A 12,688-nucleotide genomic window follows, 5' to 3' on the forward strand; every position below is an offset into this window, starting at 1 on the left:
CATAAAATGGTTTCCTCTGTCCTAGATCTATGATCCCAACTGCAGTCGTTATGAAGTTCCAGTCCCTCTGAACATCCCCAGTGCTCCATCGAGCACCCCTGAAGGCCGTCTGTATGATGTCTTCATCAAGGAGAATCCATTTGGGATTCAAATTCGCCGAAAGAGTACAGGCACTGTAATGTAAGTGGTTCTTGGTCTGAGTCTGTGTTACTGCTCTTCTAAATATTCCTCACCAGCTCCATTGTCCTTGAAGATATCCTGGTTCCAAGCATCTACTGCCTATGTTCAGATCCATGATGAATCAGTTAATTCCTATGGTTGTGATAAAAACAATACAAAATAATAACATACAAACAAACAGAAAACAAAAAGAAAACATGTCCAAGAGAACTTGGAAAACAGTTTATTTGCATTCATGACTTCTAAGTGTCAGACTCTATGATGTCAAGTAGAAGCAGGCAAACATGTCAGCAAAAAAATTGAGAGTTCACATCTTGAACTGCAAAGAGGAAAAGAGTGCTCCACTGGGACCAAGTATTCAAATACATGGAAGTATGGAGAATATCTCATTCTATCCTCCACATCTAAGGATGTGTGTTTTGTTTTTAGAGGAAATCTTTAATATTCTCAGAGCAATTACTAAGGCAGTTCCATATATGTGTGTATTCATTATATATGCCATAAGCTGGATGATATTTATCAGTTTCAAGAGAGATTTCATTGAGATAACTAAGTGGATGAAGATGGGAGTCAATGCCTGGATAGGAAATGGGCTTTAGAACAGAATCAGCCTTGAAGTCTCCCCCAGGAGGCATTCATGAGAAGTAAGCAGGGAGAGGACTAGAGTGCAAGGTTATATATCAGGTGGTCATATCCTAGGTCTGAATACATGTAGAAAGTGGACCATTAAGAGTCAAGAGCATAAAGCATGGCATGGGGAATACAGAGTGGGAATGTGGTAAACTGATTTTACTTTCTACTGTGCCTAACAGTAAAGGGAAGCACAGACACAGTGGAGGAGTACAATTAACGGTGACTCAGGAATGAATGTGTCTAGTGCATATTCTGTTGGGGAGAGGCTCTAGAATTGATGGATTAAAATAGAACGTTCTGTGGTCCTTCCAAATGCAGTGGATGGAAACCACTAGGAAGCTGATTTTCTTTTGCAAATGTTCCTTTTCCTTGCAGCTGGGACTCTCAGCTCCTTGGCTTCACCTTCAATGACATGTTCATCCGCATCTCCACCCGCCTGCCCTCCACATACATCTATGGCTTTGGGGAAACTGAGCACACAACCTTCAAGATAGACATGAACTGGCATACATGGGGCATGTTTTCCAGGGATGAGCCCCCAGGGGTAAGGAAAGAGTGTTTGCGGTCCGTGTTTTGTCCCCTCCATCTACTCTGTGTGTCTTGTGCTTCTTCTTCTCTAGCTTCACCAGACAGTTACCTTCTGCTATTAGATAAGTGGGTGATTTTCATGTGACGTATTTCTCATGTTTTAAACTCATTTTCCTAAGAAAGATGGACACAACTAAGGAGGTGATTTTTGGTTCTTTCTCTGGGACCGGTTTTCCTAATCTCTTTTGTTTTCTCCTCTTTACTCTCAGTACAAGAAGAATTCCTATGGTGTCCACCCTTACTACATGGGGCTGGAGGAGGATGGCAATGCCCATGGAGTCCTCTTGATGAACAGCAATGCCATGGGTAGGATGATGCCTTCATCTGTTGTTATGTGTGCTTGTTTCTCTTATATAATGTTATAATGCAGTTGATCTGGCTGCATTTGATAAGCCTCTCATGGAATACTATTTTTTTTTGTAATAACCACAGAGATACAACCGAATTGAGTATGTTCCTAATATTTTTGATCAGTTCATGAAGCCAGTTACATACACTGAATTAATTTGAAGCTGTGAGGCAGAACAGTCATGTTAGGAGTTTGGGGTTGTGTAGATAATTTGTGTGATACATTTAAAAATGGTAAATAGCCAAGAATCTGTAAAAAATGTATGCAAAGCTGATGCAATATGAGTCCAATATTTAGTGGAATTAACCACCTTTTTGTCAACAGTAGTTTTTCCAACATACACTATTCATACAAAAATGTCATCACTGGGAACTTTGCAGGAAATATATACTGATGCTCAGTACATTGTTTTTAGCACTGTTTATGAATCCTAACTATTGTGTTACAAAGCTTATAATAATCAAATTGATAAATTTGATAAATTTTCAAAAACATAGTAGCATGACAGGATACCCCAGAAGGGAAGCATGCTTACATGGTTGGAGGACTTTCGTTTAGTTTCTTCTTCTGTGTGGGTCAACAGCAGAGTACATGTAGTCAGTACACTTCAGTAGAAGAAAAAGTTAATGAGGATTAGAGGCCTGATTCTTCCACAATATGAGATGATGAATTTACATTGTCTTTTTTTAGTTGACTTTTTTTTTTTTGTCTTTTCAGATGTAACCTTCCAGCCCATGCCTGCCCTGACATACCGAACCATAGGGGGCATTCTGGACTTTTATGTGTTCTTGGGCCCAACTCCAGAGATTGTTACTCAACAATACACAGAGGTAGGAAGGAATTAATTTGGTTCTGCAGTACCTTCCTTACCCCAGATCCCATTTTATTCAGCACATTTATCATTCCAGGGTGTGCATCCACTAGTGAAATGGTCACATAAGTACCATAATGGTTGGTTTTCTCTGAGGCAAGAGTATAGTATAATAAAGAGCAAAGATATTCATACCTATAGCCGTTGAATCTATGCCTTCTTAATATAGAAGAAAAAATGAATTTTTATATAGACATTCTTATAAGGCTAGTGATAGTGTTGTAGATGGTTGTGGTGGTGATGATATTTACGGCAGGAAGGGATGGTAATCTTGATAGAAGTGGTAGTAGTATTGCTATATCTAGTAGTCTCGCTGATAGAAGTAGTGATTGTGATGCTTGTGACAGTGCAGTTGTTGGAGATGAAGTGGGTGATGATAAGATTGGATTAAAAGTGATGTTGGAAATTACAATGGTGGTGTAGGGGTGATGCTGCTGAGAACGGCTGTTGTCAGTGTTATGATAGTGATGGGTGGAATGTGGAAATGATGGCAGAATTGATGGTGATGATGGTTGTAGTGTTTTAGGTATTTTTAATGGTCATGAGAGGAGTGGTGATATAGGTATTGACACATGATGGCAGGGAGTGGTGTGATATTGATTATACAGTAATGAGCAAACAAAAGTGCAAAACTCTTACCACATACATGTCTGTCTGAAAGATCATGTCATATGTAATTCATTCTTTATAATGATACTATGAGACAGATCCTACCAATAATTCACATTTGACTATTATGAAGCAAACATCATAATAACTTCATTTTGTCCAATTTCATAATCTAGTAGTGTCTGGTATTAATACGCTGGACCTGGCCGCATGTGTCTTGTTTTATTCCTAAATGAGCCATGTAGGAATAGAAAGAAATATAAAGAAAAACTCCAGGCTCTAAAGAGTTTTTTCTTAAAGGAAAGGGACCTTCGTCTTTCTGGATTAAAATTGGTAGATTATTTAGTTTTGGAAAAACCCTTTTCTACTTTATATACAACCTCGATTGTGCATCTTCTTCTGTTTTCTAGTTGATTGGTCGGCCTGTGATGGTACCTTATTGGTCCCTGGGATTCCAGCTGTGTCGCTATGGATATGAGAATGATACTGAGATTGCCAACCTGTATGATGAGATGGTGGCTAAGCAGATCCCCTATGTACGTACATGTCATAGTTTATGGTTTCTTCAACCTTGTAGTCAACTCAAATATCTCTATATTACAATGTGTTGGATGAGTTCTGCAATGACACACTGCTTTACCACATGTCACAGTGAGTCTGCCTCCACCAAAATACCTTTTTAGTGCACTCATGGCTCAGTCTGAAGGGGAAGAGCTAAGGCTGAAGCAATGCAGTTTCTGCTGTAGCATGTTTCTACTCATTTTTGTAAAGCTTGACTTCAAGACATCCACTCTTAATATTCTTCATAAGATTAAGAAATTTTACTAATGGTGATTAGGTCTAAAAAATATTGACCTAAACTCATCCAGCCATTAATGGATAGGTTTTTCTTCAGTTTTAAAACTGGTAGAGCATTGAGCAAATCATTTGATTTGCTTCTTCTGAACTGTTGCTTCCTGAATGCAGTAGACGTATATTGAGTTTATAGGAGAAAACACTGAACCTACCTTTTTCATTTGAGGACTTGAGGTCCAATGCTTTTAGCAATTCTGTAGACAACTATCACAACTTATCGAATTTTACTTTTGTTTTTATTTGTAAATATTGTTCAACAGACCTGAAGTGCTGACTTTAGTATGTCATATCTCAAGAACTCTGATTGCTCTGAACACTGGCTATTATATGCTAACTCCCTGTTTTGTTTTGCATCACCATGTAGTAACTTTACAGTTCATGCTGTAACAGGACTGGATAGCTAACCTTATTTTCCCTGAAATAGAACCACTGATTTCAATGGTAGCTTCTAGGGCCACATCACTACACTCATATCTGACATGTTCTGTTTTCAAAAAAACTTTCTTTTACACTGTTTACTTTTTCTGTAACCCTTCCAGACAAACACAGGCATCTAAAATCTATTTGTTGTTATTGTTAGTAATCTTTTCCATTCTTGAGTAGATATGAAAAAAGAGTCATTGACTATCCTAGAATCCATATTTACAATACAATATAGGATAGGTCAGGTTTGAAATGTTCAGAATCAAAGCCCTGGAGGCCGGACTCTCTCCACCAACAGTCTCTCTTCCTTGTGTCATCCCAGGATGTGCAGTACTCAGACATTGACTACATGGAGAGGCAGCTGGACTTCAAGCTCAGCCCTAAGTTCTCTGGGTTTCCAGACCTGATCAATCGCATGAAGGACAATGGAATGCGGGTCATCCTCATTCTGGTTAGTTCTTGTGTGAATGTGTAGGCTGTGAATGGGACAATGGACGGACTAGTGCGGACATCACCTTAGGGCATCTGTCCTTTCCTATTCTAGGAGAGAAATAGATGTGTAATTAATGTAAGTGTATTTTGAGGGAGCCAAAGAAAATCCCTTGCACAACTTGACATGGAGATTCCTATTTACCACCATATCTCCTTTTAATTTTCTATCATAATTTTCCTGCTTGCTCTGTGCTCTGACTGCAGGACCCAGCTATTTCTGGCAATGAGACAGAGCCCTATCCTGCCTTCACCAGGGGAGTGGAGAATGACGTCTTCATCAGCTATCCCAATAATGGAGGCATTGTCTGGGGAAAGGTATGGGTTGTATGGTGATCCAGCAAGACTCACCCTGGCCCAGAGTCAGTATTAGTGTTTTCCTAGAATTTTGATTTTGTGTCTTTTGTGTTTGGTTTCAGTCTTGTGGTTCTCATTTTCTTCCCTGTGTATATTTGTAGATATTCTTAAGGTCTTTGTGGAACCCATTCTTTTTTTTTTTTAGAACAATCCTACTCAACTACTGTGATACATCACTCATAGTTCCTTAAGACATTATTTATCATGTCCAGTATATTGCTGTTAAATCTCTTCTCTTCATAGGTCTGGCCTGATTACCCTAATATCACTGTGGACCCATCTCTAGACTGGGACAGTCAAGTGCAGGTAAAATGCCCTTTGTGGAAGCTGGATGTAGTCAGGGTTGCCAGGAAGGTGAAACCATAGCTAGGATACTAGATGTGTATATACTTAGGACAGAGACACTGGAGGAAGAACAACTTAGCGACCCTGGTAAATGGGTAGGGCAGCATGGGCGATACTCCCTGAGGAGAAGACCAAGTGTCGGTAGGAGTAGGAATTTCTAAGGGTGGGAGTGCGAGGGGAAGAAAGAGTCTAGACACATGAGAAGAATTTTTAATATTTTGGTTTTATCAATCCAAAGCTCATGCTTCCCTTTACCAGTCCATCCCATACAATGAGAATGACCTCAAATACTGGGAAGGCATTCACTTGTGCTTACACCTCTTGTCTCTAAACATTTTTTAATGAGTCACAAAATTTTTATTTCACAGGTTCTAGTCAGATATATAGCTATGGAAGTATAAGAATTCATTGAGTTCAGTTTAGTGAGTGCTTACTTCCTGCATGATGTACTCAGTGACAATAAATGCATTGTATTCTACTCTGGCAGCAATACCGAGCTTATGTGGCCTTCCCTGACTTTTTCCGTGATTCAACTGCCCTCTGGTGGAAGAATGAGATTAAAGAACTCCACAGCAACTCACAGGATCCTGCAAAGAGCTTGAAGTTTGATGGCTTGTGGATTGTAAGTGTGTCTGTATGTGTGTGTGCACATGAGTATGGGTGTGCATTGTATTCACCATGTGGATCCTTGGCATTGATTGAGATCATAATAATGTCCAGAAAAGGACTTTAGACATATGCAAGTGCCAATCATGGAATGAAACTTACAACTGTCATTAATATAGCGCCAAGCAACTTGTCTGAAGTCTTTGCTCTAAGTGCTCAAGAAAAATTAATGGAAATTCTGTAAAATTCCTTTTGTCCCAGGGGGAACCATAATAAATAGATGGCCTAGGCAGTCATGTTGAGGTTAACTGTTCTTCTAGCTTGTTCTTCCCTGGTGGATTACTATCTTCTCTGGGCAGGATCTACAGAGAAGAGATTGCTGGATACTGCATGTGTAACTCTTTCTCTATTCCTGAATTGAGAAGATTTAAGTATCTTTAAAAATAAGTCACAATTTTGCTATTTGTAGGACATGAATGAACCTTCCAGCTTTGTGAATGGGGCAGTTCCTTCCGGCTGCACTGACACTACTCTGAACCGTCCTCCCTACATGCCATGTAAGGACCTTGGGCCCTTATACTCTTGTACAATGTCTAGAAGGAGATAAGCCAAGCATCCTTCGAGTACTCTGATCAACAAGGGCACCTCTCCACCATTATTTTGTTAAATGGGGCATGAGACAAAAGCACACTATTTTATCTAATAGGAGACGTTAGAAAAAAATTCTTGCATTTGTCCAGAAATAATCACTCGACTAGGATGTCTCTGTGCTGTCATAACTTACAGAACTTTTTCATAGTCTTTGGAGGTTTGCAGACCTACGGTTTAGCTCCATATACTATATTTTTTTGAGTTGTGTGACCAAATTGAGTTTTTTACACTGTGAGAAGCAAACTCTCTATCCCCTCTCAGAAACATAAGGAAAATATGAAATAACTTCTGCATTAAAACTTAGGGACTGAAAGTGTGATTGAACAGTTAAGAGGGAGTACCATCCTAACATAGGACTCAACCCTCCTACTCCAGAGAATCAGATGCCTTCTTCTGGTCTCAGTAGACATCCTGTCTTTATGTCACACACGCAAACACACACACACACACACACACAGACACAGATAAAGAGAGAGAGAGAAACAGAGAGACAGAGAGATAGAGACAGAGACAGAGACAGAGAGAAGTGTTTTAAATGTGATTATATCAGGACTTGCCCCATAGTGAATATTCAACAACGTCTTCTCTTGCCACATTCCATTTCTTTAGTGATTTGGATGTTAAAAATCAGTGAGTGTGTTACTCAGAGAGGACCATTATTCTCATGACCCTGGGAAGGGGACTTGACTCCAGACAGAGACCTTTAGAGTTAATTTATCCTAAAAAAAAAAAAAAAGAGCCAACCCTGATTGTTCACGGACTTTCATCATTTCCCTCAGATTTGGAAGGCCGAGACAGGGGCCTGAGCAGCAAGACCCTGTGCATGGAGAGCGAGCACATCCTTCCAGATGGCTCCCGGTTGCGGCACTATGATGTACACAGCCTGTATGGGTGGTCTCAGACCAGACCCACCTATGAGTGAGTGACCATTCTCCTGTTGATGGAATGTGTAGGAGACAGTGATGATGGGTTTATATTCCTTAATTTGTCCTTCATTTTCCATACTATGGGCTGAAAAGTAGTTTAACTATAACTTTGTTGAGATTTGTAGTTAAAAATGAGATGAAAGATTTAAACAGTGGACCATCACAGCTGTGGGAAAGAGTGGGATTGAAACCCACACATACGGGGACACAAGCTCTTTCAACAATGTTCCAAGTGTAAGTAGAAAGCAGCATCTTTAATTAGAAGTGATAAAACAGGAAAGGGAAGGCTAAAACTTCCCTCCTTTATCTCAGAATTGAATAATCTTTTTAGATGTTTGTTATTTTATTTTTGTTTGTTTCTTAATCATTTTGTACACTTTCATAAAATAGTCAATGCTTCTTTTTATTAAATAACCACATGTTTTGTGCTGAATGTATAATAGTAATTATTTTATGGGAAACTTGGAATTTCTGTTTCCTTCTCAAAGATAGAAATCCAAGAATTGAGTGAGTAACATAACCGATATTGCCTAAGCTTTGGAGACAACCTCTGTATTCAACACATGATGAAATTTTGTTGTTGTTGTTTTGTTTTCTCTTTTATTTTTGTAAATGATGAAAGGCATGGAAAGGGATTCCTGTCATTATTGTCCCTATCAGCAGCAGAACCCTCTGAAATCCATTCTTCAGCTTCCCTCGAAGGATGCAGTTAATATTTGCCACCATACTTTAAGCACAAGGTTTTGGAGGAGAGGCTCAATTTCCTTCTTTTCCCATCCTTTCTTTAATATACCTACTTGTGTCCCAACCAGAGCAATGCAGGAAGTGACAGGAGAGAGAGGGATCGTCATCACCCGCTCCACATTCCCCTCTTCTGGACGCTGGGGAGGACACTGGCTGGGAGACAACACAGCTGCCTGGGACCAGCTGGGGAAATCCATCATTGGTGTGTAGGCTGTGCACAGGGGATTCTGCAGGCTGGGATGGGTGTATGATCCTTGGTGAAGGGGGAAGAGGAGGCAGAGAATGTCCTGTCCTGACCCTGCTGCATCTCTCATTGCAGGCATGATGGATTTCAGCCTCTTTGGCATATCCTATGTAAGTGTCTTTTACATGCTCCTCCTCCCTAGGAAGATCACAGTGTCTCCTAGAAAGCACCAAGAGCTCACTTTGTCCCTTGTTGTTTCAGACTGGGTCAGACATCTGTGGGTTCTTTCAAGATGCCGAATATGAGATGTGTGTTCGCTGGATGCAGCTGGGCGCCTTTTACCCCTTCTCCAGGAACCACAACACCATCGGGACCAAGGTAGGATATCACCTTCCTTAACTATACTTTGTCACTGAAATTGCCACCTCAGATTCTCTGAACATTCCTGCCATTTCTTTCCCCTGAGACAACTTCAAAGCCATTAAGTCCTTTTCCCAGAAATTATATTCTTCAGTACTATTTTGGTGATGTTTTGGTTAGAAACTCTATCCCACTGCACTACATGAAAAAATAGTATTTTTAAAAATTTTCTGGACAAATTTTTCTGCTGTTTCACAGTCCATTATTATTATTCTAGCAGCATCATCCATAATTTTCTTTAGTAAATGGCATTTTAGTGTTGTAATATGTAGTTCCAATTAGCCTTGTGTGACCTTGAATTCTTAGGTGTTGTGGGTGGGCTTTAAATTCTTTGCTCATTCTGCTTTAGAGACAAGACCCTGTATCCTGGAATAAAACTTTTGAGGACATTTCCAGAAGTGTGCTGGAGACCAGATACACCCTGTTGCCATATCTCTACACCTTGATGTACAAAGCCCACAAGGACGGCAGCACAGTTGTGCGGCCTCTTCTCCATGAGTAAGTGCCCAGCATGCATCCTGTTGTACGGTGGCCCATTTAGTTATCATGTCTGGTGGATGTGAATCTGAACAGTTTTTCACACTGAGGCAATAAGTCAACTTTTGTATGATTGCTCAAGGCAGAGCTCTTCATTGTTATTGCTCTTTAGGAAACCCTGTCATATGTAACACTTGTGTTGGGTGTAAGGCATTTACTGAGCTGTGGAAAGGAAACCACTGAGCACAAGATTCCTTTCCTTTGTGGAGCTACAGAGGCTTCACTATTTGGTATAGGAGTTGTGTTGTGTGGACCTTGTCCAGAACCTGCTTGTATTACCTAAGTGAACATGCCAGGGAGAGATGGCAGGGGAAAGTTTCGCCTTTGCCTTACAGTGGGGAAATGGAAGATGCTGTGTAGCAGACAATGTGTTTCTGAAGCTAGGAGAACGTGCCATGTGGGACAATGGTGACATATAAAAAGCAGAGGATGTAGATGGATTTCTGGGATCTGAACTGGAGCACTCCCTCAAGGACCTGCTCTGGGGACATACAGGTGTCAGATTGGTGCCTTCATTTTCCCTTTCAGGTTTCTGGCAGACCGGGAGACCTGGAACGTAGACAAACAGTTCCTGCTGGGTCCAGCCTTCCTAGTCAGCCCTGTGTTGGAACGTGTGAGTATTGAGGATACCACTAATGGGTTGGATGACTGGAGTGCCATGGGTTTGTTGAGAGAGGGATCTTGAGCGATGGATTCTTACTGTACATTTGCATCTTCTGATCATTCTGAGATAAATATCACATATAATTTTTCTGCCTTTATAGCACTTAGGGCCAGACTATCAATTCTGGTTTACAAGACAGTTGAGAGGAGGAATAACCTTGGCAACTATTTAAGAACACAATCATTTTCTGTGAGCTAAGCTTAAGCACGGAGAGTAAAGTGCAGGAAATGGAATGTTTCTTCATTTTCTGATATTCTTACCTAAGATTAACTGGAGAACCAATACAGCCATATGTATTGTCTTATCTTTTCCCCTTTAATTAGTTCTCAATTTTGGAGGTTAAAATATAATTAATTATTACCTCTTCCCTTTGTGTCCTCTATTAATACTTGTTAGTTTCCCCTTCCCTCTGTACATGGTCTTGAAGCTAGAAATTGAGTCTCTTGCTCTGTCCTATAGTGTTTTACTTTAAATAAAATGAACAGATAATTAACACATCCTCTATCTTTCTGAGCCTACATGATTTTCTTCTGCTCTATAGTTAACATTTCATCGTTATTTTCTTAGGGAGGAGATGAAAATATCTATGAGTATGGTGATTGCTTGTCTCTGAAGTTTTGTAACCCAAGGGCCATTTTGAAAGCACCTATTTTACATAGGCTAATTTTGGTTATTGGAAAAGGAATATCATTTTTATCTCCATAAGACAGATGATGTAACTTTGTCTAAATGTGTTAGCATTATTATCATTTTAACCCCTCTCCAGTGTATATTGCTCACTGTGTCTTAGATACCTGAGTCCACTGCCCACACTTTCTCTGTATTTTATTTCAGAATGCCAGAAATGTCACTGCATATTTCCCTAAAGCCCAGTGGTATGATTATTACACGGTAAGTTTTTCCTTACATTTCTACACTCCAGAAGGCGGTAGCATACAGAATGTTTGGATACAACAGATATCAAACTTAGTGCCACTTCTCTAAATCAACTTGTGTGCTCTTGAGTGCCACTTTATCCTTGTGGCCTGATTTCATAACTTCTGAGCATGACCAGTTACCCTTCATGAAAGCCTTCAGAAAGGACACAAAGAGCATTTCCCTGGTGCCTCACTTGTAAAAATCTTTTTTATATTGGTGTCTATAGCTCTGTGTTAATATAATTACAGTGAGGATGCACCAATAAATTCTTGAAATCATGCTACAGATTCATTTTTGTTCATAGAGGTTCTTAATTGAAGAGATCTTTTTCTCTCTGCATTTTATTACAAGCAAACTCTCTGGAGCTGGAAACTTGGCCCAATGTGGATAAATGCTAGCATATAGGCCTAGTGACTGGAGTTTTCATTAAATGTTTTCTTCTGATCTACAAAATAAATAAATAAAATGTCAGTGTCTGTAGTCTGTATGCTTATGAATTGCTCTGTGTCACTGCCAAAGATCAATAGTTATGATATATATACATATATATATGATATAGAGACACACATGGTGCAGGTCTTCAATTTCTGAGCTGCTTACATGACCTTACTAATAAGGAACCAAAAGAAGTTCTCTGTAATTTATGTCTGGGCCAGTACAAGCTAAGAGTGCAGCTGAAAGTTTTGCTCTCCTGTAAGAAAGCCCTCTTTTCACAGAATGAGGATAAGAAAATATCAGACAGACAAAAGTCAGAGCATGTGTCAACAACATGGATTATAATCCAAGTGGGTTGTAGCAGGTTTTAATGCAAAATGGATGAGGAATAACGACATGAATTTCTTCCTCCTCTCTGTTCTGGGGGCAGCTAGTCACTCCTTCATATTCTTTGCTATTGGTTCGTTCTACCAATAGGGTGGGGATGGTCTAGTACTTTCTTAGCAGGGAACAGTCAGTTTGACTGGCATATTTCCTGTGTTTGAGTGTGACTGTTTACTGCCTTAAACCTTTGAGACCTTCTGAGTATGTTGGAGGTGTTTGATATAGGGCCTGGACTGTGATTAAGTAAGTATAATCCCAGGACACACGATTTGCAAATGGTCCTGTATTGTAAGGCTAGCCCTACCTACACATGGCCTTGAGAGCATAGACCATCTTTCAGTTTGCATCCTAGGCTTCTTGCTAGCCTGTTCTAGTGCTGACCCTGCCCAGTTAAATGCCTTTTGTTGAGCACTAGGTGTAGCATTATGAATACACAGCCTTAAGAAGTTTAGCATGGAATCAGTAACTAATGCTTGTTTGCCTTAAGGGCTGGTACATAGGTAAATGATTTCATGTACCA

The 12,688-nt window shown here is 39.9% G+C and overlaps 1 protein-coding gene across 1 annotated transcript in view; it reads left to right on the forward strand.

Moving 5' to 3' along the window:
* Positions 1-12,688, forward strand: part of Mgam (maltase-glucoamylase) — a 143,785-nt gene that overhangs the window by 67,794 nt on the left and 63,303 nt on the right. The window contains exons 31-43 of the mRNA XM_032906004.1: positions 3,641-3,766; positions 4,831-4,959; positions 5,205-5,315; positions 5,598-5,660; positions 6,187-6,321; positions 6,775-6,862; positions 7,736-7,874; positions 8,695-8,828; positions 8,946-8,980; positions 9,072-9,188; positions 9,580-9,728; positions 10,296-10,380; positions 11,266-11,322. Coding sequence (XP_032761895.1) covers positions 3,641-3,766; positions 4,831-4,959; positions 5,205-5,315; positions 5,598-5,660; positions 6,187-6,321; positions 6,775-6,862; positions 7,736-7,874; positions 8,695-8,828; positions 8,946-8,980; positions 9,072-9,188; positions 9,580-9,728; positions 10,296-10,380; positions 11,266-11,322 — 1,368 coding nt within the window. The remainder of the gene's footprint in view (positions 1-3,640; positions 3,767-4,830; positions 4,960-5,204; positions 5,316-5,597; positions 5,661-6,186; positions 6,322-6,774; positions 6,863-7,735; positions 7,875-8,694; positions 8,829-8,945; positions 8,981-9,071; positions 9,189-9,579; positions 9,729-10,295; positions 10,381-11,265; positions 11,323-12,688) is intronic.

This window comes from Rattus rattus, chromosome 6, assembly GCF_011064425.1.
Source record: "Rattus rattus isolate New Zealand chromosome 6, Rrattus_CSIRO_v1, whole genome shotgun sequence".
NCBI lineage: Eukaryota > Metazoa > Chordata > Mammalia > Rodentia > Muridae > Rattus > Rattus rattus.